Here is a 27082-nt window from a genome sequence, read left to right as displayed (position 1 = left end):
TGCTAGAACTGGCAGTCCCTAGCGCCGCTGGCTGACGCCTCTAGAAAATTTGCTCGGAAATCCTCCTGTGTTTCACACCGAAGAACAGGCGGAGGCTGACAGTTCCTAGTGTTTTGCCCAACCTCATCCTGGAGTACAACATCGGTGTGCACTCTCGAAGAGATTTATTTAGCAGGTGCTAAGCTACTATTGCCTAGTATTTCTGCTAGAACTGGCAGTCCGTAGCGCCGCTGGCTGACGCCTCTAGAAAAGTTGCTCGGAAATCCTCCTGTGTTTCACACCGAAGAACAGGCGGAGGCTGACAGTTCCTAGTGTTTTGCCCAACCTCATCCTCGAGTACATCGGTGTGCACTCTCGAAGAGATTTATTTAGTAGCTGCTAAGCTACTATTACCTAGTATTTCTGCTAGAACTGGCAGTCCCTAGCGCCGCTGGCTGACGCCTCTAGAAAATTTGCTCGGAAATCCTCCTGTGTTTCACACCGAAGAACAGGCGGAGGCTGACAGTTCCTAATGTTTTGCCCAACCTCATCCTCGAGTACAACATCGGTGTGCACTCTCGAAGAGATTTATTTAGTAGCTGCTAAGCTACTATTACCTAGTATTTCTGCTAGAACTGGCAGTCCCTAGCGCCGCTGGCTGACGCCTCTAGAAAATTTGCTCGGAAATCCTCCTGTGTTTCACACCGAAGAACAGGCGGAGGCTGACAGTTCCTAATGTTTTGCCCAACCTCATCCTCGAGTACAACATCGGTGTGCACTCTCGAAGAGATTTATTTAGTAGCTGCTAAGCTACTATTACCTAGTATTTCTGCTAGAACTGGCAGTCCCTAGCGCCGCTGGCTGACGCCTCTAGAAAATTTGCTCGGAAATCCTCCTGTGTTTCACACCGAAGAACAGGCGGAGGCTGACAGTTCCTAGTGTTTTGCCCAACCTCATCCTCGAGTACAACATCGGTGTGCACTCTCGAAGAGTTTTATTTAGCAGCTGGTAAGCTACTATTGCCTAGTATTTCTTTTAGAACTGGCAGTCCGTAGCGCCGCTGGCTGACGCCTCTCGAAAAGTTGCTCGGAAATCCTCCTGTGTTTCACACCGAAGAACAGGCGGAGGCTGACAGTTCCTAGTGTTTTGCCCAACCTCATCCTGGAGTACAACATCGGTGTGCACTCTCGAAGAGATTTATTTAGCAGCTGCTAAGCTACTATTGCCTAGTATTTCTGCTAGAACTGGCAGTCCCTAGCGCCGCTGGCTGACGCCTCTAGAAAAGTTGCTCGGAAATCCTCCTGTGTTTCACACCGAAGAACAGGCGGAGGCTGACAGTTCCTAGTGTTTTGCCCAACCTCATCCTGGAGTACAACATCGGTGTGCACTCTCGAAGAGATTTATTTAGCAGCTGCTAAGCTACTATTACCTAGTATTTCTGCTAGAACTGCCAGTCCCTAGCGCCGCTGGCTGACGCCTCTAGAAAAGTTGCTCGGAAATCCTCCTGTGTTTCACACCGAAGAACAGGCGGAGGCTGACAGTTCCTAATGTTTTGCCCAACCTCATCCTCGAGTACATCGGTGTGCACTCTCGAAGAGATTTATTTAGCAGCTGCTAAGCTACCATTGCCTAGTATTTCTGCTAGAACTGGCAGTCCCTAGCGCCGCTGGCTGACGCCTCTAGAAAATTTGCTCGGAAATCCTCCTGTGTTTCACACCGAAGAACAGGCGGAGGCTGACAGTTCCTAGTGTTTTGCCCAACCTCATCCTGGAGTACAACATCGGTGTGCACTCTCGAAGAGATTTATTTAGCAGGTGCTAAGCTACTATTGCCTAGTATTTCTGCTAGAACTGGCAGTCCCTAGCGCCGCTGGCTGACGCCTCTAGAAAATTTGCTCGGAAATCCTGCTGTGTTTCACACCGAAGAACAGCCGGAGGCTGACAGTTCCTAGTGTTTTGCCCAACCTCATCCTGGAGTACAACATCGGTGTGCACTCTCGAAGAGATTTATTTAGCAGGTGCTAAGCTACTATTGCCTAGTATTTCTGCTAGAACTGGCAGTCCCTAGCGCCGCTGGCTGACGCCTCTAGAAAATTTGCTCGGAAATCCTCCTGTGTTTCACACCGAAGAACAGGCGGAGGCTGACAGTTCCTAGTGTTTTGCCCAACCTCATCCTGGAGTACAACATCGGTGTGCACTCTCGAAGAGATTTATTTAGCAGCTGCTAAGCTACTATTGCCTAGTATTTCTGCTAGAACTGGCAGTCCCTAGCGCCGCTGGCTGACGCCTTTAGAAAATTTGCTCGGAAATCCTCCTGTGTTTCACACCGAAGAACAGGCGGAGGCTGACAGTTCCTAGTGTTTTGCCCAACCTCATCCTGGAGTACAACATCGGTGTGCACTCTCGAAGAGATTTATTTAGCAGCTGCTAAGCTACTATTGCCTAGTATTTCTGCTAGAACTGGCAGTCCGTAGCGCCGCTGGCTGACGCCTCTAGAAAAGTTGCTCGGAAATCCTCCTGTGTTTCACACCGAAGAACAGGCGGAGGCTGACAGTTCCTAGTGTTTTGCCCAACCTCATCCTCGAGTACATCGGTGTGCACTCTCGAAGAGATTTATTTAGCAGCTGCTAAGCTACCATTGCCTAGTATTTCTGCTAGAACTGGCAGTCCCTAGCGCCGCTGGCTGACGCCTCTAGAAAATTTGCTCGGAAATCCTCCTGTGTTTCACACCGAAGAACAGGCGGAGGCTGACAGTTCCTAGTGTTTTGCCCAACCTCATCCTCGAGTACATCGGTGTGCACTCTCGAAGAGATTTATTTAGCAGCTGCTAAGCTACAATTGCCTAGTATTTCTGCTAGAACTGGCAGTCCCTAGCGCCGCTGGCTGACGCCTCTAGAAAATTTGCTCGGAAATCCTCCTGTGTTTCACACCGAAGAACAGGCGGAGGCTGACAGTTCCTAGTGTTTTGCCCAACCTCATCCTGGAGTACAACATCGGTGTGCACTCTCGAAGAGATTTATTTAGCAGCTGCTAAGCTACCATTGCCTAGTATTTCTGCTAGAACTGGCAGTCCCTAGCGCCGCTGGCTGACGCCTCTAGAAAAGTTGCTCGGAAATCCTCCTGTGTTTCACACCGAAGAACAGGCGGAGGCTGACAGTTCCTAATGTTTTGCCCAACCTCATCCTCGAGTACATCGGTGTGCACTCTCGAAGAGATTTATTTAGCAGCTGCTAAGCTACCATTGCCTAGTATTTCTGCTAGAACTGGCAGTCCCTAGCGCCGCTGGCTGACGCCTCTAGAAAATTTGCTCGGAAATCCTCCTGTGTTTCACACCGAAGAACAGGCGGAGGCTGACAGTTCCTAGTGTTTTGCCCAACCTCATCCTGGAGTACAACATCGGTGTGCACTCTCGAAGAGATTTATTTAGCAGGTGCTAAGCTACTATTGCCTAGTATTTCTGCTAGAACTGGCAGTCCGTAGCGCCGCTGGCTGACGCCTCTAGAAAAGTTGCTCGGAAATCCTCCTGTGTTTCACACCGAAGAACAGGCGGAGGCTGACAGTTCCTAGTGTTTTGCCCAACCTCATCCTCGAGTACATCGGTGTGCACTCTCGAAGAGATTTATTTAGTAGCTGCTAAGCTACTATTACCTAGTATTTCTGCTAGAACTGGCAGTCCCTAGCGCCGCTGGCTGACGCCTCTAGAAAATTTGCTCGGAAATCCTCCTGTGTTTCACACCGAAGAACAGGCGGAGGCTGACAGTTCCTAATGTTTTGCCCAACCTCATCCTCGAGTACAACATCGGTGTGCACTCTCGAAGAGATTTATTTAGTAGCTGCTAAGCTACTATTACCTAGTATTTCTGCTAGAACTGGCAGTCCCTAGCGCCGCTGGCTGACGCCTCTAGAAAATTTGCTCGGAAATCCTCCTGTGTTTCACACCGAAGAACAGGCGGAGGCTGACAGTTCCTAGTGTTTTGCCCAACCTCATCCTCGAGTACAACATCGGTGTGCACTCTCGAAGAGTTTTATTTAGCAGCTGGTAAGCTACTATTGCCTAGTATTTCTTTTAGAACTGGCAGTCCGTAGCGCCGCTGGCTGACGCCTCTCGAAAAGTTGCTCGGAAATCCTCCTGTGTTTCACACCGAAGAACAGGCGGAGGCTGACAGTTCCTAGTGTTTTGCCCAACCTCATCCTGGAGTACAACATCGGTGTGCACTCTCGAAGAGATTTATTTAGCAGCTGCTAAGCTACTATTGCCTAGTATTTCTGCTAGAACTGGCAGTCCCTAGCGCCGCTGGCTGACGCCTCTAGAAAAGTTGCTCGGAAATCCTCCTGTGTTTCACACCGAAGAACAGGCGGAGGCTGACAGTTCCTAGTGTTTTGCCCAACCTCATCCTGGAGTACAACATCGGTGTGCACTCTCGAAGAGATTTATTTAGCAGCTGCTAAGCTACTATTACCTAGTATTTCTGCTAGAACTGCCAGTCCCTAGCGCCGCTGGCTGACGCCTCTAGAAAAGTTGCTCGGAAATCCTCCTGTGTTTCACACCGAAGAACAGGCGGAGGCTGACAGTTCCTAATGTTTTGCCCAACCTCATCCTCGAGTACATCGGTGTGCACTCTCGAAGAGATTTATTTAGCAGCTGCTAAGCTACCATTGCCTAGTATTTCTGCTAGAACTGGCAGTCCCTAGCGCCGCTGGCTGACGCCTCTAGAAAATTTGCTCGGAAATCCTCCTGTGTTTCACACCGAAGAACAGGCGGAGGCTGACAGTTCCTAGTGTTTTGCCCAACCTCATCCTGGAGTACAACATCGGTGTGCACTCTCGAAGAGATTTATTTAGCAGGTGCTAAGCTACTATTGCCTAGTATTTCTGCTAGAACTGGCAGTCCCTAGCGCCGCTGGCTGACGCCTCTAGAAAATTTGCTCGGAAATCCTGCTGTGTTTCACACCGAAGAACAGCCGGAGGCTGACAGTTCCTAGTGTTTTGCCCAACCTCATCCTGGAGTACAACATCGGTGTGCACTCTCGAAGAGATTTATTTAGCAGGTGCTAAGCTACTATTGCCTAGTATTTCTGCTAGAACTGGCAGTCCCTAGCGCCGCTGGCTGACGCCTCTAGAAAATTTGCTCGGAAATCCTCCTGTGTTTCACACCGAAGAACAGGCGGAGGCTGACAGTTCCTAGTGTTTTGCCCAACCTCATCCTGGAGTACAACATCGGTGTGCACTCTCGAAGAGATTTATTTAGCAGCTGCTAAGCTACTATTGCCTAGTATTTCTGCTAGAACTGGCAGTCCCTAGCGCCGCTGGCTGACGCCTTTAGAAAATTTGCTCGGAAATCCTCCTGTGTTTCACACCGAAGAACAGGCGGAGGCTGACAGTTCCTAGTGTTTTGCCCAACCTCATCCTGGAGTACAACATCGGTGTGCACTCTCGAAGAGATTTATTTAGCAGCTGCTAAGCTACTATTGCCTAGTATTTCTGCTAGAACTGGCAGTCCGTAGCGCCGCTGGCTGACGCCTCTAGAAAAGTTGCTCGGAAATCCTCCTGTGTTTCACACCGAAGAACAGGCGGAGGCTGACAGTTCCTAGTGTTTTGCCCAACCTCATCCTCGAGTACATCGGTGTGCACTCTCGAAGAGATTTATTTAGCAGCTGCTAAGCTACCATTGCCTAGTATTTCTGCTAGAACTGGCAGTCCCTAGCGCCGCTGGCTGACGCCTCTAGAAAATTTGCTCGGAAATCCTCCTGTGTTTCACACCGAAGAACAGGCGGAGGCTGACAGTTCCTAGTGTTTTGCCCAACCTCATCCTCGAGTACATCGGTGTGCACTCTCGAAGAGATTTATTTAGCAGCTGCTAAGCTACAATTGCCTAGTATTTCTGCTAGAACTGGCAGTCCCTAGCGCCGCTGGCTGACGCCTCTAGAAAATTTGCTCGGAAATCCTCCTGTGTTTCACACCGAAGAACAGGCGGAGGCTGACAGTTCCTAGTGTTTTGCCCAACCTCATCCTGGAGTACAACATCGGTGTGCACTCTCGAAGAGATTTATTTAGCAGCTGCTAAGCTACTATTGCCTAGTATTTCTGCTAGAACTGGCAGTCCGTAGCGCCGCTGGCTGACGCCTCTAGAAAAGTTGCTCGGAAATCCTCCTGTGTTTCACACCGAAGAACAGGCGGAGGCTGACAGTTCCTAGTGTTTTGCCCAACCTCATCCTCGAGTACATCGGTGTGCACTCTCGAAGAGATTTATTTAGTAGCTGCTAAGCTACTATTACCTAGTATTTCTGCTAGAACTGGCAGTCCCTAGCGCCGCTGGCTGACGCCTCTAGAAAAGTTGCTCGGAAATCCTCCTGTGTTTCACACCGAAGAACAGGCGGAGGCTGACAGTTCCTAATGTTTTGCCCAACCTCATCCTCGAGTACATCGGTGTGCACTCTCGAAGAGATTTATTTAGCAGCTGCTAAGCTACCATTGCCTAGTATTTCTGCTAGAACTGGCAGTCCCTAGCGCCGCTGGCTGACGCCTCTAGAAAATTTGCTCGGAAATCCTCCTGTGTTTCACACCGAAGAACAGGCGGAGGCTGACAGTTCCTAGTGTTTTGCCCAACCTCATCCTGGAGTACAACATCGGTGTGCACTCTCGAAGAGATTTATTTAGCAGGTGCTAAGCTACTATTGCCTAGTATTTCTGCTAGAACTGGCAGTCCGTAGCGCCGCTGGCTGACGCCTCTAGAAAAGTTGCTCGGAAATCCTCCTGTGGTTCACACCGAAGAACAGGCGGAGGCTGACAGTTCCTAGTGTTTTGCCCAACCTCATCCTCGAGTACATCGGTGTGCACTCTCGAAGAGATTTATTTAGCAGCTGCTAATCTACCATTGCCTAGTATTTCTGCTAGAACTGGCAGTCCCTAGCGCCGCTGGCTGACGCCTCTAGAAAATTTGCTCGGAAATCCTCCTGTGTTTCACACCGAAGAACAGGCGGAGGCTGACAGTTCCTAGTGTTTTGCCCAACCTCATCCTGGAGTACAACATCGGTGTGCACTCTCGAAGAGATTTATTTAGCAGCTGCTAAGCTACTATTGCCTAGTATTTCTGCTAGAACTGGCAGTCCGTAGCGCCGCTGGCTGACGCCTCTAGAAAAGTTGCTCGGAAATCCTCCTGTGTTTCACACCGAAGAACAGGCGGAGGCTGACAGTTCCCAGTGTTTCCCCAACCTCATCCTCGAGAACATCGGTGTGCACTCTCGAAGAGATTTATTTAGTAGCTGCTAAGCTACTATTGCCTAGTATTTCTGCTAGAACTGGCAGTCCCTAGCGCCGCTGGCTGACGCCTCTAGAAAAGTTGCTCAGAAATCCTCCTGTGTTTCACACCGAAGAACAGGCGGAGGCTGACAGTTCCTAGTGTTTTGCCCAACCTCATCCTCGAGTACAACATCGGTGTGCACTCTCGAAGAGATTTATTTAGCAGCTGCTAAGCTTATTGCCTAGTATTTCTGCTAGAACTGCTAGTCTCTAGCGCCGCTGGCTGACGCCTCTAGAAAATTTGCTCGGAAATCCTCCTGTGTTTCACACCGAAGAACAGGCGGAGGCTGACAGTTCCCAGTGTTTCCCCAACCTCATCCTCGAGTACAACATCGGTGTCCACTCTCGAAGAGATTTATTTAGCAGCTGCTAAGCTTATTGCCTAGTATTTCTGCTAGAACTGCCAGTCCGTAGCGCCGCTGGCTGACGCCTCTAGAAAAGTTGCTCGGAAATCCTCCTGTGTTTCACACCGAAGAACAGGCGGAGGCTGACAGTTCCCAGTGTTTCCCCAACCTCATCCTCGAGAACAACATCGGTGTGCACTCTCGAAGAGATTTATTTAGTAGCTGCTAGGCTACTATTGCCTAGTATTTCTGCTAGAACTGGCAGTCCCTAGCGCAGCTGGCTGACGCCTCTAGAAAAGTTGCTCGGAAGTATACCTGTGTTTCACTCCGAAAAACAGGCGGAGGCTGACAGTTCCTAGTGCCTCCTCAGCCTCATCCTCGAGTACAACATCGGTGTGCACTCTCGAAGAGATTTATTCAGCAGCTGCTAAGCTTATTGCCTAATATTTCTGCTAGAACTGCCAGTCCCTAGCGCCGCTGGCTGACGCCTCTAAACAATTTGCTCGGAAATCCTCCTGTGTTTCACACCGAAGAACAGGCGGAGGCTGACAGTTCCCAGTGTTTCCCCAACCGCATCCTCGAGTACAACATCGGTGTGCACTCTCGAAGAGATTTATTTAGCAGCTGCTAAGCTTATTGCCTAGTATTTCTGCTAGAACTGGCAGTCCGTAGCGCCGCTGGCTGACGCCTCTAGAAAAGTTGCTCGGAAATCCTCCTGTGTTTCACACCGAAGAACAGGCGGAGGCTGACAGTTCCCAGTGTTTCCCCAACCTCATCCTCGAGAACAACATCGGTGTGCACTCTCGAAGAGATTTATTTAGCAGCTGCTAAGCTACTATTGCCTAGTATTTCTGCTAGAACTGGCAGTCCCTAGCGCCGCTGGCTGACGCCTCTAGAAAAGTTGCTCGGAAGTATCCCTGTGTTTCACACCGAAAAACAGGCGGAGGCTGACAGTTCCTAGTGCCTCCTCAGCCTCATCCTCGAGTACAACATCGGTGTGCACTCTCGAAGAGATTTATTCAGCAGCTGCTAAGCTTATTGCCTAATATTTCTGGTAGAACTGGCAGTCCGTAGCGCCGCTGGCTGACGCCTCTAGAAAAGTTGCTCGGAAATCCTCCTGTGTTTCACATCGAAGAACAGGCGGAGGCTGACAGTTCCCAGTGCCTCCCCAACCTCATCCTCGAGTACAACATCGGTGTGCACTCTCGAAGAGATTTATTTAGCAGCTGCTAAGCTTATTGCCTGGTATTTCTGCTAGAACTGGCAGTCCCTGGCGCCTCTGGCTGACGCCTCTAGAAAAGTTGCTCGGAAATCCTGTGTTTCACACCGAAGAACAGGCGGGGGCTGACAGTTACCAGTGCCTCCTCAGCCTCATAGTCGAGAACAACATCGGTGTGCACTCTCGAAAACATTTATTTAGCAGCTGCTATGGTTCCCCTGTAAGGGAATTTCTGCCATAACCGGCTGCCCACTCGGGGTCCCTGGCGCGGCGGTCGCCTGGAGAATAGTTGTTCGGAAGTCTCCCTGTATTTCACACCGCGTTTCCCCAACCTCACACCACAAAATAACGTGGGTAGTACAATCGGATTCGATCATCTACCAGCTGCTAAGGTTGGACTGCCGCGGCATTCTGCCAGAACCAGCAGCTTACCCGGAGTCCCTAGCGTGGCCTGGAAAAAAGTTTGGAAATTTCCCTGTACTTCAAACCGGAAACAGGCTGGGGTAGATGAGTTCACAATGCTTCCCGAACCTCACTCAGCAAAACAACGTCGGGACGCACTCTCGAAGACGTTTACTTAGCAGCTGCTACGGTTCCCTTGTCAAGAAATTTCTGCCAGAACCGACTAGCTACTCGGGATCCCTAGTGCAGCGAGCGCCTGGAGAGTAGTTGTTCGAAAGGGACTCTGCCATCCTTGACGCTAGGGAGCGGGCTCCAATTGAGTTCACTGCGCTCCCCATTTTACGCTCCAACACTCACCTGGGTACGAACACAAATCCAGGTTTCCCTAGCCTGAACTCGTCTTTTCGTTGGGAACTGTTGCCTTTTTGTCCCTATGGCTAACCAAACCTTCGCTTCTGTCCCCGTGGCTGGTTTTGCAGTCAGTCGAGGTGCATGTGCATGATTTCATGCGTTTTTAGGTTGATTAGGCTGTACAAATGAATTACATGAGGCGAAAAAAAAAGTGCTGTTAAAATTCACAAAAATAAAAATATTCAAATCGGCACGCAAAAACATCTTTGACTGGGATAGAACGATCGCTACACAGGCTTGCCTTGTACTCAATCTGATCTGGTGAAATCTAAAGCTCTGCGACTTAACACTGACTTAAAGCATACAACTCTGCAGTACTGAAAAGCTGCGATTTTTCCTTCCACTATTCCGCGTAACTTTCGTTCCCCAGGCAGCGCCTGGTTGCAAAATAGCCCAGGGACCTAGGGAGGCGCCATGGTTTGTGGTGGGGCAGCTTTTCCCTGCTACCTATCCGTGCTACACCAGATCACCCTTGTTGTTGCTTGATATGCCAGTTACGCGCTAGTTACTTACTCTGGCCAACCACTTAACCTTATTTCTGAAAATTCTTGTTGTTTTCATCTTCAGTGCGTGCGGCAGGGCATACTTTCCAGCTGTGCTGCTGCCAAGTTATTTTAGTTAACTTGCAAAACAATGTAATTCTCTTTGCTACTCAAACGCATGGTAGACCGCCAGTTTAATCTTATGATTACTACATAGCTCTCTATTTTCAATGTTAAGAGACTTTGAAACTTTGCGCTCACAACGAAGGTCGTTCGCACAGCTTCTTCTGTGCGTCACTTGTAGGTATCTCAATAAATGGAGTAGCGCCTGTTAGTTTTTGCATATGTTCCTATTCTTCGACTAGGCGGTCAAAAATAGTCCAGGACTGGTATCAAACAACTTCGCTCACAAACAGACCTGGGCTGAGATTCCGGTTCACCGTGGCGGTGTTGCCTAATGGGAACACTAACTTATCTCCTGACACTGTATTTCTGTCTTTCTCTCTCTCTCCCCCCCCCCCCCCCCCCACACACACACACCTGTTTCAAACGGAGCGAAATCTATTTGTTAGCCCTCTACTTATGGGTACTTGCAGGATCACTTCGACGACTTGAAGATATCGAGTTTAAATCACTCCACAGCACGTATACATCATGCACCTATCGAATTGAGTGAGATGGGATGCGCATTCGAGATGATTACACGAGAGGCAGGACGGGGCTGGCGCAACAATGCACCTTCGTCAACTGTTTCATGTGCTATCTGTTTTGTTCTGCATTGGTTGAGGTTTTCTGGAGATAAAACACTATTGTCCGCGGGTGTTATGCTTGTTACGATTTTGAAGCTATAGCAAGCACAAGATATTATCACTGCTAATATCCTTTTTTTTCTGAGCCAGGGCGTACAGGTTATGTCGCATTTTACTTGCTTCACAACCCTTGCAGATTTGTTTTTTTCAGGCGACCTCGGCAACCGCCGAGAGAAGGAAAATGTACGATGAGGCAAGCAGTATAGTTAATGTTTCGTCCACCAGCGAGCTTGGCTGTCACTTGCGCCGTCTGCGAGCTTCTCGCGCCGTAGTTCAGTGCATTAAAATACCATATGGGCGTAGCTAACCATATGGTTGATCAGCTAACCAGCCCTCGAGCGGAAGCATAAGGTTTGCTCGACGCTTAATTTGCCGCCATATAAGATGATCTTCTCTCTCTCCCTGCGACAGACAATTGCGGCCCCACACATGTTACTGCGGTGACCATTAACATGAACGTGTGTGCACTTGGCCACTTAAATTTAAGTAGCAAAGGAGCGGGCAAAATGCCTACAAGTGTCGTTTCTATGTGTCGGTGAAATTGCGCGCACGTGTAATTTCCGCGTATGCAAGGGTTGACAAATCTCCTGCTTTGAGGTGAATATCACACCGCGCAATTCTAGCCCACGAAAACTCCGTTTCTTTTTTTTGATAGCTGCCCTGTTCCGCAACCCTTTACTGCCTGCAATATATTTCAGCAAATTTTGTGATTCAAAGCGACTTACCAGTAATTCACAGGGAAATGACGAAGATACCTGCCCGTCGGTGCGCGCGTGGAAATCCAGCATCACAGGGAGCAAAAACGTCGGGCGTGACCCCCAGACGGCCGCTATCGATTGCCTCTTCTGGCTTGCTTTCTTGTTGTCTCTTGCGTTCTCGTGGTGCGGACCTGTGCCCTTTCGAATCGCGGGCGCGCTTCCGAGCACTAGAGGAAACGCCTGGAAGCTGGTGACGTAACGATGCAAAAGGAGGCGAAAGATGCACTGTTGCGTGCTATAATGGCGTTTGCGTGGCGAATTGAAGAGTTGCCCAGCAAGCTTCATAATCATGTGATATGTGGATGATAACTCCACTGAAAGCTATATAGCGCAGTTGAGTGAGAAACTAAGCGCGACTGCGAGCCACAGGTGGCGCATTTAAAACATCGGGAACGCAAAAAAAAAAACATTTATCTAGCAATGGAGTTTCGATGCGTAGGGAATACGCTAGGGTGGTCGCTCGAGGAGTTATAGGCCGTTAACGAACGACCTATCTATACAGGCTTGATTCAGGATCTCGGTTATCAAAGTTGTTGGGCAACTCTGAGACAGCAGTTAAAAGAGGGCGCTGCTGATCACCTACGGTAGTTATACGTCGTTACCACTCGCTTTGGGCGTGAAGGGTTCACGCGGCAAGTTGCGGGCAAATTCTGGACGTAAAAGGCAACTAAAGATTAAAAAAAAACTGAAACACAGAAAAAGTTAAGAAGGCACTCGAAGCACGACCTGCCGCTATAGTGGTCATGAACTACGAAGCCCGCAAATATCGGTGAAGGTGATATAGAAATAAAGAAAAATGCGCGAGCCAAAACGAACCACATGTTAGACACGCACTACACCAGAAATTTCCTTCCTTCCTTCCTTCCTTCCTTCCTTCCTTCCTTCCTTCCTTCCTTCCTTCCTTCCTTCCTTCCTTCCTTCCTTCCTTCCTTCCTTCCTTCCTTCCTTCCTTCCTTCCTTCCTTCCTTCCTTTTCATTTCATTGCTTCCTTTCTTTATGTCCTTTTGTTTCTTTTTTTCTTTTGTAAGTGCAAAAACCGCCAGTGCAAAGCCGCCATGATTCCCGGAAATAAAAAAAAGCCACATATATATACGTGTGTACATGACGGCAAAAGCAAAAAGGTCCGATGCATTCGAAATGGGGGAAGTATAAGGGATGAAACTTTGCTTTTGAAGCCAAGACCATAGTATTTGACTCTTCGCGTTTCCCGTCTGCAGTACCAGACAGCGTATAGCTACAAAAACGAGTCCGAAATACGCATGTATACACAGGTGCGTGCGCGCGCGCTGTTTTCTAGGGGAAGGCCGATTTTGCCTCGCAAATTGCCGCAGTCTGAACCGCCTGATCGCATTCTGCTGGTAGTTAATAAGCTGACATTACCACGACCAGCCAGCCCGTTCAGCGTCTGGCCAAGAAGGTGCCGCATTTCTCGCCTATAGTCAACCTGCTCGCGGAGAGAGAGAGAGAGAGAGAGAGAGCCAAGAGTCGCAGCGTGTGTTGCAAGCGCGAACGGAGCACGCCCGGTCGGCCTTTATCCCGGGACGCAAAGAAGAAACATCGCCGACCTCACGAGATGAACGAGTCACGTTCGTGTCGAGTAGCGCTCTCAGCACCTGCTTGCCGCCGCTTTTCACGGGTGTGCCGCCGCCTGTTGTGTGCGCACGATGGGCGACAGTTTGTCACCGGTACAAACACTCGACGACGGAGCAACGTGAAACAACGTGCCTTGAACTTCATCTACGCGACGCCCGAACCAGCTGTCCTCGCCCGTGCTACGTCACCCGTGGCGCCAAATTAGAATCTCCATTTTTTTTTCAGGTTAACTTTTCAACTGTGTACGCATAGACACCTTGAGCTAAGCAACTCAGTGTAGGGGTTTTTGTGCCGTCAAGAAACTCAATGAGGCACGGCAAGTCAAGTAAATGTACACGAAATGGTTGACCACACAAGTGGTGGTTTTTCTTTAAACATAGCTGGGGATGAGAACAAAAACTGCAGCGATTCTTTTCTTTCATGCTTGTGTGTGTGTGTGTGTGTGTGTGTGTGTGTGTGTGTGTGTGTGTGTGTGTGTGTGTGTGTGTGTGTGTGTGTGTGTGTGTGTGTGTGTGTGTGTGTGTGTGTGTGTGTGTGTGTGTGTGTGTGTGTGTGTGTGTGTGTGTGTGTGTGTGTGTATAGAATGCTGTGCTGTTTCATCCGTGTCGCGACATCCTGATGAGTATATTTTGCGCTAATAGCTGCACGAGAGAGTATTTTTCTATGTAAACGACGTCGTTGGCATGCTATGTCGTAAGTGAAAAGATCAGTCATCGTTTGCCCAAAAGACAACGTTGCGTAGGTCTTACCCTTAAATTCTCAGGCCGATCAGATCTTAGTCTTAAACCTGGTCTCAGACCGAATCACAGACCATGCAAGTCCTAGCCTAGCCGGATCTCAGCCATGCCGACCTGGCTAAAGGGTCAGACTGCGTGTAACGTCGTCTGAGTAACTTTGGTTGCAGGATGGCTATTCGTACCACTTGTTTTCACCGTCTAATAGTGAAGTCTAGGTTTATTTTACGGTATTTAAGCTTCCTTCACAAAAGGGGCATCTAATGATAATGCACATTAGGACTCATTAGCCATATCTACTTCTGTGTGGGGCTCATAGAGGACTCATCAGAGAAACCGGGTGGCGCCTCTGTGTTGATAGTAACGTGTTGGAGCTTGTTTTGCCTACACAGCGTCCAGCGAGGATACCCCCCCCCCCCCCTTATTTTGTTCTTTTGCCGACTCATGCCACGGACGCCAGATCATCACTTGCTAGTTGGCGCGTTTTGACAGGATTTCCTGATTTCTGAATATGTTGTACATTTTGCTCATAGGCGTAGGCAGTATTTTCAAGACTGTAATAACGTTCGCGAAAGTTCTAAGAACCCTAGATGAGACGTTCCTTCTCACGCGACAAGTTCTCTTTAAGGCATTAGGCTGATGAGAGCTTTGATATCTCAGAATTATCATAATACTAGCTGCTGCCTCATCTTTTCTAAACCTTCCAAAACGCTTCTCGTTTACATTTATTGTTCGGACGTTTGAAGTCACAATCTCTTTCTGCCGTCGATTTTCCATTGGAATGAAAATCGTAAAGGTAATCGAACGCACAATGGGCAAGATTTATTATTTGTTTTGGATTCACAGCTGGCCATTTCACTGAAAATTGCGAAACAAACCATAAGGTGTTTTTTTTAAAACCTGTGTTCTGCTAGATGACAACACTTTGACAGTCCAACAAGTGGCTTTTACCTTCTTAACAAACTCGAATAAAGCACCGTACTCAGAGCGGAAAAGTCAAAGAACAATGCCGTACGCTTTTTTACATAACAAGTCACAATAACCTATCTGTCGCCTGACGAGGTGTCCGTATACTGTTTAGTGGGTTACGAAAAGCAAAAGGGCTCTTGCTGTTATAGGACATCAAGAAAAATTAGAGAGAAAAAAATGTATATGCCTTAATCCGCGCAATAGAAACACTCAGGTGTGAATGCACAACAAAGTCGCTGCCCCACAGAAGGCAATTTCATAAAAAGTGAACTTTTAATGCAAATGTTGGAGCAGCTGTCATTCCACTCGAGGCCTGTTTTGTTTTCGACAAGAATAGACCGAAACAAAAATTCCAGAACCACCTGAAGCGTCTAGTCGTCGAAAGAACAAGCGGTGATGAAGAACGACGGTGCTTGGGTTTTTTTTTTGTTTTGAAAGATTTCGGATAACGCCATTTCTTTTTGAAGAAAATTGTCAACCCACTTGGATAACAATAAACTTGCTTAGTGATGGAATAGGCTGATCAAAAATATTTCCACTGAAAGTAAATGTTATATTGCTGTCTCTTGTGTTTTTACTTTCGCAAATAGTAGTATATACTCGATGATTATATAGAGCTGTCCTGATGAAAACTTCAAGACCTGGTTGGTTGAGTCTTCACAACAAGCTTGTGGACGCACAAGTTATTGTCTCAAGCGGGAACTTTCAGTATCAACAGCTGAGAACCAAACTTTATTTTGCGAACCAAGCGTGTGTCCACTTTTATCACGCTTGGCAGACCTCAGACTAAAGGGAAGAACATGGCAACCGCAAGTAATTGTTAACTACATACTAAGATTTCCTCTTACCCCCCCCCCCCCCCCTCCCGCAGCCCCTTTGGCTTTTATCAAGCGCTTTGAATGACTCTATGAATAACAATGGAACCGTGGTTATTCATCGAGTTCATAACCACAGCAGAACAACACTGAGAAGAGTCCTAAGCAGCCCGCTTTAATAAAGCACTGAACTTGAGAGCTTATACCCACAGTGCTGCTGCATATAGGCATTAGTTCATGTTGCTTCGGCAGCTGCCGGAAATCACTTCAGAAATTCAGATTTTTCAGAAGTGTTTCTCTGTTAATACAGCTGTGGTCATTCACATGAAGACTATTTGTACTGAAGCAAAAAGTTTATGCCGAAAAAAAAAAAACGCGAGTAAAACATGTTTCGCCGTAATGCAGCCGCATAACATCTTTCCCACGACCTGTCAGAACCAACAAATGCATTCGATACGCAGCAAACAGCTGGCTGAGTCGAAATCCATAAACGAAGCATTTCTTTACCTTCTTGATAAATTAAGAATTTATTTGTTTATCTTGGTGATGCACCAAGAAATTTTTGGTTTATCTTTGTTGACCGGAAAATGTTGACATATTTATCTAACGAAGGTGCTTGGAAAAGTGTACCTTAGTAAAATAAATTTCCTGCTCAGCTTGCTGCGAAATCTAATCTTGTTCAAGCACCTGAAAACTCCTTCCTTGCACTCTCGTGTTCTGCTTATTTTTCGCAGTTATACTCTTTAATTTTATTTAGGCGAATATTGCTCTTACTTTCCTTTAGTTACAAATTTCTTCATCATAAAATAAATGTCTGTAAAAAAAGCGAAGCGAGTCAATAAAAAAATAGGTCGATGTCATCACGATCATAGTATTGATACCTACGCTGATAATGGAGCGTCCCGGCGCTCGGAAACTTGAACGGGCCAAAGCGTAAGTGTCCAGAAAGAAACACTGAAACATTTTTGGGCGATAGTAACGACACTGAAAAAAAAAATCTTTGCCATTTCCAGGTTACCCAACATTTGAACAGTCATAAACAGCTACAACTACACTTGTGCTGCGTGCCGTTCCATGCCAGGAGAAAGAGTGAAGATGTCGCCACGGTAAGTGCGTGCAATGTGGCGACACTGCTCACCTGCTGTAGTAAGCACTTCGGAGCCGCGGTGATGGCGGCCAGCGTAGTCTGAAACAGGCGATGTCTTTTTACATTCCATCGAAAGAACTCGGGCTTCTGCGTGCGTACAGGTTTCAAACACATGTTCATGCAACGGGGGGTGAACGCCCATTCTGTGAGTACTGTATGTAAATGCCAGTACTTGTTAAGCATGCCCATTGCCCTAAAGTCGGGAGTGCTTAAGAAAGGATGGGAACACCACATTGGTCATAAAATTTGCAAGAGGAGCAATACCCGCCGCCGTGGCCCAGTAGTTAGGGCGCTCGGCTACTGATCCGGAGTTCCCGGGTTTGAACCCGACCGCGGTGGCTGCGTTTTTATGGGGGCAAAACACTAAGGCGCCCGTGTGCTTGTGCGATGTCAGTGCACGTTAAAGATCCCCAGGGGGTCGAATTTATTCCGGAGCCCTCCACTACGGCACCTCTTTCTTCCTTTCTTCTTTCACTCCCTCCTCTATCCCTTCCCTCACGGCGCGGTCCAGGTGTCCAACTATATATGAGACAGATACTGCGCCATTTCCTCCCCCTCCCCCCTAAAAAACAATTATTATTATTAACAGGAGCAACGCTGCATGAGGAAATAACAATAATTGCAGAGCTTTTTACCGCATGAGAAAGAATTATTGTGTTTCAATGCTTGTGCCTTAGTTCAGCCTTCGCGAGCTCCTTATTACATCTATCGCTTGCTTTGCTTAACTAATTGCAGCGAATTTAAGCAACAGAAGTTTAAAGAGTTTAATGTCGGCTGCCAAGCTATCTCGAGCCGAAAGCTAACAGAAATTTTCGGAGATTCAGTAATTACAGGCACTTAGTACATCACGAGGAAATCAGTGCAGTGTTTTTCACTCAAGCTTCGTATAAAGACTGAATTTGGTTTGCACCAGTAGCGTGTGATCAGACTTTGTCCAGTACTCGCACTCAAACTTGAGTTCATCATGTGACCTCTTTTCCATAGCAGCGCTCCCTACCGGCTGATTCACTCGGGCTGGTTAATAACGGTAATCACCTAGACAATATACAGCGGAGAACAAGCCGGCCACGTGCAAAGCGCTATTGTTTAACATAAATTCTGCGATTGCCGCGCCTAATAATGAACCGATCCTGTTTATCAGAAAAGAGTGATGCCGAATTTTTCTTGGTGTGCTGGTTCTTCAATTCTCTACGCCCCACTGGTGCGCTCTTCCGAAGAATCTGAGCATTCCTGAATGCTGGCTTTCACAGTGGTGTCTACTCAAATCCATGTGTGTAACGGTCTCATTGCTGCATGGACCGCTTAGGTTTTTTCAAGGGTGCACAGGCAGTCAACCTCAGTCTAAGAACATTCACGGCTAAAACTGGGAGAAAGCTGTGATGATGTCTGGAATTTTGTAGCATTCAGTGATCTGTGGTATGCATCATGCATAGCGTTTGCGCGGTTAGCTTGTTCAGTGTCTTTTTATGCAATTAGCTCAAATATAACATGTTGTCCAATCAGACACGTAGAGCCAGGAGGTTTTTTTTTCGGGATGGGCCTAACGTAATTTCTTGCATCGAGCGACGGAGGGCAGATCCTGGGTTTTACATCCCCATTAAGAGCACTGCCAAGATAACTGGCCGGGGCAAAAAGGGGAGGGGGCGCTTTTAGATACGTGACTGGCTCGGGAACTCTGTCAGGATAATGAGTTTTAAAGCGTGTCTGTTCCCATGCTACTACCATATATTGTTAACAGGTAGCTGCAGGTGGCGAGCTTTTTCCTTGGTAGGTAGCCTAACCAACACTGTTGGTCAAGTTTTTGCACTCAAGAACTCAAGGCTTAATACGTATGCTTGAGGGTTGGCGAATTTTCTGTTATGTCTGTTTATGTGCGTAATTGTGTGTGCCACTTAAAATCCGCTGCCACTGTAACTTTTTGGCATCACGGTTCTCTCACAGCGAGGGGGAGCGAGAAGGAAAAGGAGGAAAGAAGACAGATAATTATTTTTTACGGACCAATTGCTCCGGAGAGGGCCAGATATTTGAAGCGCCCAAGAGATAAGGCACAGCTACCCACTGCAAATAGCTGCTGTGAATCCATCCGATTGGTCTACGCAGTCGCAAACAACTGAACATCGGCAGACATCTCATGCCCCTGCAGGGATCTGATATATATTCCAGATATATATTATAAGTGTCGTTTCTGCCTCTGCTGTGGCTAGCATGTCTATCTTCTTGCAAATTACGTAGCCATACTTGCTTTGTTATGCGTGCTTCGACGTCGTCATTGTTCACTAATGCATTACAAATGCACGCTAATCAGTGCTCTGTTATCCGTTCCGACAAGTGCAACATCAATGTGTTAATAAGAAATGGGCATTTCCTGAACGCTGTGCAAGCCTCAAGTAATGCACACGATTCCTCTTTGTGTAATTATACACAAAATTTATGTGCTTTTGAAGCATTTGCTAAACAAGTTCGTCTCTTCTGTTGAGGCTCACGGACAGCAGTCTCAGTGGCTTCAACTACAAAACTTCTCGTTTATGCAACTGCATTCCTATTTAACAAAATTATTGAAATTATGTTCCTTGCATTGTTTGAGCAAATGTGTGAGCTTTATTTAACGCAAACGCCAAAGCAACTCACAAAAGTAGTCAATGAAGGCACAATGAGCCTGACTGGTTTACTCCTGCAATGGCCTCAGGAACTCAAATGCTGGAGGTTGCTTACTGTAGAGCACTACGAAACATAATAGGAAAGCTAGCCTGCGTGAATGCCTCATTCTGGTCAGGTAATACAGACATACGTTATGCAAAAGTCTGCATTCGCTGCATAATATTTTAAGTATAAAAATATTATTTTAGGTATAAAAAAATATTATGCAGCGAATGCAGACTTTTGCATAACGTATGTCTGTATTACCTGACCAGAATGAGGCAGTCACGCAGGCTAGATTTCCTATTATGTTTCGTAGTGCTCTACAGTAAGCAACCTCCAGTATTGATAGCCAAGCAAACATAGGCATTGGCAGTCACTCAAAATGCAAATATTTAATGTACTGCAGGACAGAAATAATAATGTGTTTTATAGAAAAGGCACAGCACTCTGGGCATCATCACCTGACATTGCTAAAGATATTTTCAAGTAGGCTCATCAGACAAGCTCAGGATGAAAGGTCCTCACATACTGATGCAGTTATCAGGATTTGGGACAGCTGCTAGCTAGCACTGCTAATCCTCGTGGCCTACGCAGCTTCAATGGGAAAAGTGTTTTTGGCAACGTATATGGCAGATAACGGACTGGTATTTTGCACAGAATTTCGATTGTAGGTGATCTCTAGCACTCGTAAGGCATCTCGATTCCTCGCCTAACGTCTAGTCCCGAAACCACCCGACGTTTACATAATGGCGTCTATGGAAACGATAAAAATTTACAGCCCTTTTGAAAGACACAAACAAACAGAAAAAGTGTCCAAAATTTACATCTTTACAACTCGCTTACCCCAACTCACCTGCAGGGCTAAAAGCCAATGTGCCCACACGCACGTTGGGTAACGTGGTCTAACGCTACACCACACAGATGAAGGTGTTCTCAGATGGAACCTTCGCTATGTCCGTGTAATTTCTTTACTACAGAAAAGGCTCAGCCATTAGTTTCTTGTCATGTGGTGGTAAAACAAATGAACAAATGATATCGAATTCTTGGTGACGGTCGGCCCTCTGTAACAACTATGCAACTTAATGCATGCCTTTTCTCCGACACTGGCATCAACCACTGACTTCTTCTTCGAAATTGAGTACAACTCTCCTTGTTTTGGACGTCAACACTTTTCCTAAGCCAGTGATTTGATCCGCCATACTCCTCTTCATTGCACTCTGTACAAACAGTCATCCCAAACGCGAGCATGTAGAGTGTTATCTTTCTCAAATGTGCTCCCCTGGCGACCTGGCATCCTTGGTCGTTACACATAGTGCATGTGACAAGGAGAGCTGTGATTATGATACAAAACTACAGAATTACTGTTAGCTCGCTGTCGTAGATGTGATGAGAGAGCAAGCATAAAACAATCGATCCATGGATCGTAGTGCAATTGCACTTCCAGGCGTACTGCATCAAGATGATTGACTTAAATTTATTCATCGCAAAATTAACGTTTTTGGAAAAATTTGGTCCCGTTTTTAGGCTGCAAGAGTGGAACGGTGCGACACAAACGCTGCTACAGCCAAACACTGCTTGTGTTACTGCACATCGTTAATACTAGTAAAGATGCAACGTACAAAATCATGACACATATAACTACCTCCTGTCACCTTGCTGGCGTAAGTTGTTTCACATGCCCTACCTACTGAAAAAGCACACAGATCATATTCGTGCATGACTGACTGTGATGAAAAAGATTTCACTTCGCAGAAGGCACTCGACATAAATAAAACACTGATGCAATGCAAACTCAGCAACATGTCGCTCAGACCATGTGCCAGTTTTACCCAAGGGTTATGTCTGCACGCACTCAACTCAGTGCATGTTGGCATCTCTTCGATAAAGCTCGCGCCGTCAATGAGAACAGCAGTCGCGCACAGTGCTAGTGCTCTTGGGAACCATGTTCGGTGGAGTTCACTTTGACACTTATAGTCTTCAGACAAAGTAATGCTCGCACGACAGAAGTGAAATCAACCACGGAAAAAGAAAACAAAAAAAAACATTGTACACAGTGCACTGTGCCAAGACGACGACTACGAAGTCTGGTCGGTACTACCAGAATTCGGTGTCATCCGGCATCACTTTTACGCAGGAACATGGACGAACAGCAAAGCGAATTTTATCGTTATATAGCGAAATCGTAACGACGCTACACAACTGGCCGGTTGTAGCCACAAGTTCACAACAATGAAAAAAACAAGGCAGCTTGCGCGCACTTCCAAGGTCAAGCCTAGCTCTCCACTGTCGACCACGAGAGCGAGTAACGTGTGAGAGAGAGAGAGAGAAAGAGGGGGCGAGAAGGAGCGGATGGCGAGTCATAACGGAAGAGAACAAAGAAAAACTGAGCCACCTTCGGGCAATCCCAGTGGCCAGCCTGCTCACAGCGCCCGCGAGCGGAGAAATCCCTTTTTCTCTCGCCCTCCACAGGTCTCCTTGACCTGGCATAGATTTATTACACGTAATGGGGAACCACCAGCAGACGCACGCGGATCGTCTGCCGGCAGGCACTCCCCTTGGGCGACGCGTTCGACTCGTTACCAGCCGGCATCGCATGGAGACCCGTGCCCGCGCGCCGCTTCCGCCAACCAGAACGGATTTGCCTGCTCCGGCAGCAGATACGTCAGTTCAAGACGTCACGGCCGGAGACATGGCGGCAGCGGGATGGCAACGGCGCCGATTGGTCGCCCCAGATACTGCCACGTGTGTCTTACCCTTCGAGCCACGGCCGGGCTGCTGTACTGTTTGTTTTTTCAGCTCCTCTGATTCATTCTCCGAGACGCCCCATCGCCTCGAGATTGAACCAGAAGACCGGAAATTCATAGCGGGACGGTGCAAGAGCAGCTCACCTCCAATTATCCGCGGCTGGGTCGGCCGACGCTTCGCACGGAGCCCTAAAACCGGAAAAGGACCCATTACGTGCGCGGTGTTGCACTGCGCGAACAATGTAGGTGTGCTGCTGCTGCTGCTGCACGGCACGCGTCTTGCGCAACAGGCCCGGCGCCATTGCTGTGAGGCACAAGAAACACTGTCCCAAGACCTTCTGGAGGCCGCCTAACACCCGAAGAGCGCTCGTATCCGTCGACGTCTCGCCTCGGTGGGGAGCGGCCGCTGGACGGAGGCCCCGGAATGCGGCTTAGGCCCCCCCCTTTCTCTCACCGTCACAAACGGTAGTGGTTGCGCCTGGTTAACCCTTTTGGCGGCGCCGCGCACGCGAGGCATAGAACACCCACCGTTGGCGGCAAACGACGAGTTGGCTGCCGAGCTGACCAGGGCCGGTGGTTTGACCACGTCCTTGGGCGGCGGCTGGTCGAGCAGGCTCTTGGGGTCGACCTCCTCGAAGACTGCTCGGCCACTCGCCTCGTCTTGAACCTGGGCCCGGCGGAGCGCGACTTGCTGCGCCATGACCACCTGGCGCTCTGCGATCAGCCTGCACTTTGAGCAGACACAGATGCGGTACGGGCAGTAGCGCTTGTGACCACGCACGGCCACTTTGCGGTTGTGGTTCCTGCACCGGGCGCACTGGGGACTCCGGGTGGTCCCCGTGGTTGTGGTCGTGCTCGTTGAAGTCGACGCCGAGGCGGCGCCGGTGGAGGCGCCCGGCAGCTTGCTGGGGACCTTCCCGGGGCCGTCGGCGGGCGTCCGAGACTCCATGAGGATCATTTCCCTAGCAGGCCGCCCGGGGAATTCCCTGGTGCCCGGTGGACGGGGAACGCCGGCTCCGATGCTGCTCCAGCCGTGGCAGCGGCGCCGAACATCGGCCTGTCTCGCTCAAGCTGGGGGCCGACTCCCGGCGCGCCAGACGACCGCGGCGACGCTCGGCGGATAAAGTACAAATCGCGAGAAGAGCACCCTCTCCGCTGTCCCCTCCTCTCCTTACTTGACTCAACTTCACAAACGTAAACGACGCGGTAACGCCACGTGACGCGCTCTCCGCTTGCGCCACCTGACGAACAAAAGGGGAACTGCGGAGACGTGTCTATATATTCTTTCGCAAGCCGCGGGCGCGCGCTTTGCTTTGGCCGTGCGAACTCGGCGGCGGGCTGAAAGGGCGCCTCTCGACTCAGTAAGAACATTGCTGCCGGCGGCGTCTGCGGAAAAGCCGCGTGCGGACGACCTTCGATGAGCTGATCCCGCCAAAACACACTGATGACCCCCTAATCACGTTCTCGCGTCGGCGCCTCTGTGCAGTAGCGTGGTAACCGCTGTTAAAAACCCGTATTTCACCCTCGCATCTTTAGCGAAATATGTTCTGCACTCCACAGGAACGTGCATCATGACTTTTTCCCGTTCATTACATAAACCTAGGCCAGTTAGTGACCCGCGTGAGAACACAGCACCAGGTTATCTGGCCTGTGTATACGCGACATACTTCGTCTGAACGGCGATTGGGTGGAATTCAGCATTCTAATTTTACCTTACTCTAGCATACATGTTTAATTAGTCTGTTTTCGCTTAGCCCACAATGCGTATGTATGCCTGTAAAAGCGCGATGGCGCAGTCGTTCTGAAAACTATATGGAGAAATTGTACTAACGCTTCTCACAACTGCCACATGTAGGTGCAGTGAAAACCTTTTAAAATGACTGCATATTTCTTTTATCATCTTTTTGCTCTTGAACCTGGAATGCATTGGTTAAATAAAATGGTTGAAAATCGGGGTACAACAGGTAAGCGACATCATGCCTTATAGATTTCAAAGCTGAGTTCAAGCAGTGGTATTTGGTTACTTATATTTGACTTTGTTTCTGGTAGAACTTAAACATTCTCACGGGACCCTTCTGAGAAGCACACCTACGGGTTTTATGCGGGATGTTCGGAATCCAAGTCTCATTAAAAAAAAAACAATGAGCAGTACCCGAAAAAGGCTTTTGCACGCCGACTATGCGACCAACCGGACACAAAGTCAGAAGGTAATTGTCATCGTCCACCTATTAATTAACGAAAATTAACGAAATATACTTTTAGCCACTGCAAATAGCGTGCATGTTTATGGTGCAAACTTTAGGACGGCCGCATTCCTGTGCCTTTCAGGCATGGCAAATGTTCAACAATGGAGAAAAATCTTAAATTTTGTGTGTATACTTACAACCAACATCTCAAAATATAATGCGGATGGCTTAAACATTTTAGGAATTCACGTACGGCACGCACTTCCATGCTCACAGAAATTCAGCCTTATTTATCTAAAAAACACATTTCTGGCCAATTTATTATTTCTTTTATCACCCGAAGTGGTTTCCGCAACGAAAGATGGGCCACAGCGTTATATAGTAAAACATTCTTTCTTCTCTTTGAAAAGCGGCTTTGAAAAGTGACTTCCACTAAAGCGGACGCCGTGTCGCAAGGGGCTGTGCTACTTCATTTGTAGAATTCCTCTAATTCACGTCGGTCTCAAGATGTTCTCCTCTAAAATTTCAAATTAACCCGCGTAATTATGCATGTTAGAAGATGGCCTTCAACCCAAAAACTCGTCCTTAGTCTCACAATGCTTTTGCGTAGGGTGTTTTTTCAGTCTTGATAGCCGAAAGCGAAAGGAAAACTGTTATAAGCTTTACCTGTCTCTCTGCCGTTGCGATAGAAACTCTCGTGACAATGACTCCGTGTTCTTGTGACAATGATTCCCCCTCACCTTGTCAACACCTTCACGCGTCTTTAACTGCGCGCTTCCCTACACCTCCCTGTTTATACTTAGCAAGGAAGGGCTGGGGAAAATGTGGAAGCTGGCTGACATATAATGTTCGCATAAGAAGCCATCTTCTCTCAATTAGTTTTTTTTTTCAGTCTTCTCTGCATTGGGGCAATTTCTTTGGGGCCATTGGGTCATAGCCGTTGCATCCGGCGCGTGGACGCGGCGACTGGGACTCAGGTTCTCATTCCAGATCCCTCAGGCAATGAGTTAGGTCATTGTCATCATTGACGCGGTATGCCTCACTTGGGGACCATTGAGTGCATTACTCAGGGGTACTGGGAAATTAGCGTTCTCGGTAATGCTTTCTGTGTTTACTAGTGATCTGGGTCGACCCGGATTTGAAGGAAAAGCTTACGGGAGGCGGTGTGTGGTTCAGCTGCTGTTATCACCCTGCGTTGAAAGGGATATTTCAGGAGCTTCTGTTTTTATCTTTCTTTTTTTGCAAATATGGGCTCCACCAAATGAGTTTAACGTGGGCTTGCTTGAAATTTTATGTAGTGCCAGTTTCTGTGCGTTTTCAATGTCTGTCGTGGTTTATTCAGACATTTTTATTGTGCTCCCGTTCTCCTGCGTTTGTGCGGGTGTTTTAGGGAAGTGTGGCTGTGCTTTTCTTTCCTGCCTTCATCCGCACTCAGTTGCTCCTTACAGACGGCACCACAGCAGGTACACTATGCAGTGAAGAGAACTTAACAACAAAACAATGCCGAACTTTGGCTTTGCCACATACACACTCCTAATGTGGCGAAGCAAACTTCAAAAACTTTTCTTATCTGATGATATTGCTGGTTAGTTGTTATTTAGCCACGTTGGTGTTTCGCCTTGAGGTGTCCTTAGATGAATCAGTTTAGTCTGCCATCTTGAGGCCAAAAACACAAGTGTTCATCTCCTTGATAGCTCTTGCTGAACTTTCACTATTTTCTGCTCTGATTCGATTTCACCTAGCCGTTTTTAGATGCTATTCTGTCCGTCGAGTATTTCAGCTAGCAGTTTTTCACTTGTAGGCCCAGGGTTAGGGTCTGCATCCCCACAGAGCATCGATAAAGAGAAAACAAAATCATTAATAAACATAAGGTGTGTACCAAAGTTATGTGGGCACGTCGCGTGAATTAAACATTGTTGAGTTCTTTTAACAGTCCAAAAGTTGTCACTGAACTGCAGAAAAAATAGCAACGGGTTGGGCATGATGTTGCCAGGCGGCCAGCCGACGTGCCCATTAAGAATCTTGAAGCCGGCGAGCTTTTTATGTTCAGAGCTCTTGATGTCGATGAAACTGCACGCGTGAGCGCCAAGCGATCGTCGAGGAACGGTGGTTCTTTCGCGCAGTCTCCGCGCAAGCGACGGCATCTCGACGACCAAGCATGCCGAAACTTGTGTTGTGCTAACCTTCACGGTCGTGCCAAGCAGGAATAACTGCATAATAAAATCATGAGATCACTGCGTCACCCGCATTGGAGGAATGCGTAGGCAGTTACGCCTCCTCGCCCCTCTTTGCCTAAATTAATGAAGTTCCGTCATTGCCCATTTTGAGTTTTCAAACTTGGCGCCACGCTTTAGCTCCGCCCACTTCTGGTATTTTCAAATTTGGCGCCACTTTTGTTCCGGCCTCGCCTACTTCATGGCCATTTTTTACTCTAATCAATTACCTAATTAATCCATATTAACCATTTTGTCGCTTGCACATCCTCTTTCCATGCTCTATTCGACGATATCACTCTCTCCGATATACCATATAGTTCTTCCGTTATAGGACCG

General features: G+C 48.0%; 2 protein-coding genes across 8 annotated transcripts in view; one reads left to right on the top strand and one right to left on the bottom strand.

The window, feature by feature from the left end:
* Nucleotides 1–23474, bottom strand: part of LOC144136681 (uncharacterized) — a 74484-nt gene extending 51010 nt beyond the window's left edge. Inside the window, exons 1-2 of one of the 2 annotated variants that reach the window (XM_077669205.1) lie at nt 22873–23474; nt 16952–16999 (exon numbers count right to left, since the gene is read on the bottom strand). In XM_077669205.1, coding sequence (XP_077525331.1) covers nt 16952–16999; nt 22873–23302 — 478 coding nt within the window. In that variant the 5' untranslated portion in view covers nt 23303–23474. The remainder of the gene's footprint in view (nt 1–16951; nt 17000–22872) is intronic. The other variant, XM_077669206.1, reaches the window with a different exon arrangement.
* Nucleotides 1–27082, top strand: part of LOC144136683 (uncharacterized) — a 208850-nt gene that overhangs the window by 175878 nt on the left and 5890 nt on the right. For 4 of the 6 annotated variants that reach the window (XM_077669210.1, XM_077669208.1, XM_077669211.1 and 1 more), the window contains one exon: nt 16827–16919. The exons of the other annotated variants lie outside the window; for them this stretch is intronic. In XM_077669210.1, the coding sequence (XP_077525336.1) occupies nt 16827–16919 (93 nt within the window). The remainder of the gene's footprint in view (nt 1–16826; nt 16920–27082) is intronic. 6 annotated transcript variants of the gene reach the window in all.

Source organism: Amblyomma americanum, chromosome 6 (genome assembly GCF_052857255.1).
Source record: "Amblyomma americanum isolate KBUSLIRL-KWMA chromosome 6, ASM5285725v1, whole genome shotgun sequence".
NCBI classification, from domain to species: Eukaryota; Metazoa; Arthropoda; class Arachnida; order Ixodida; family Ixodidae; genus Amblyomma; species Amblyomma americanum.
This window is presented reverse-complemented; position numbering and strand designations above follow the sequence as displayed.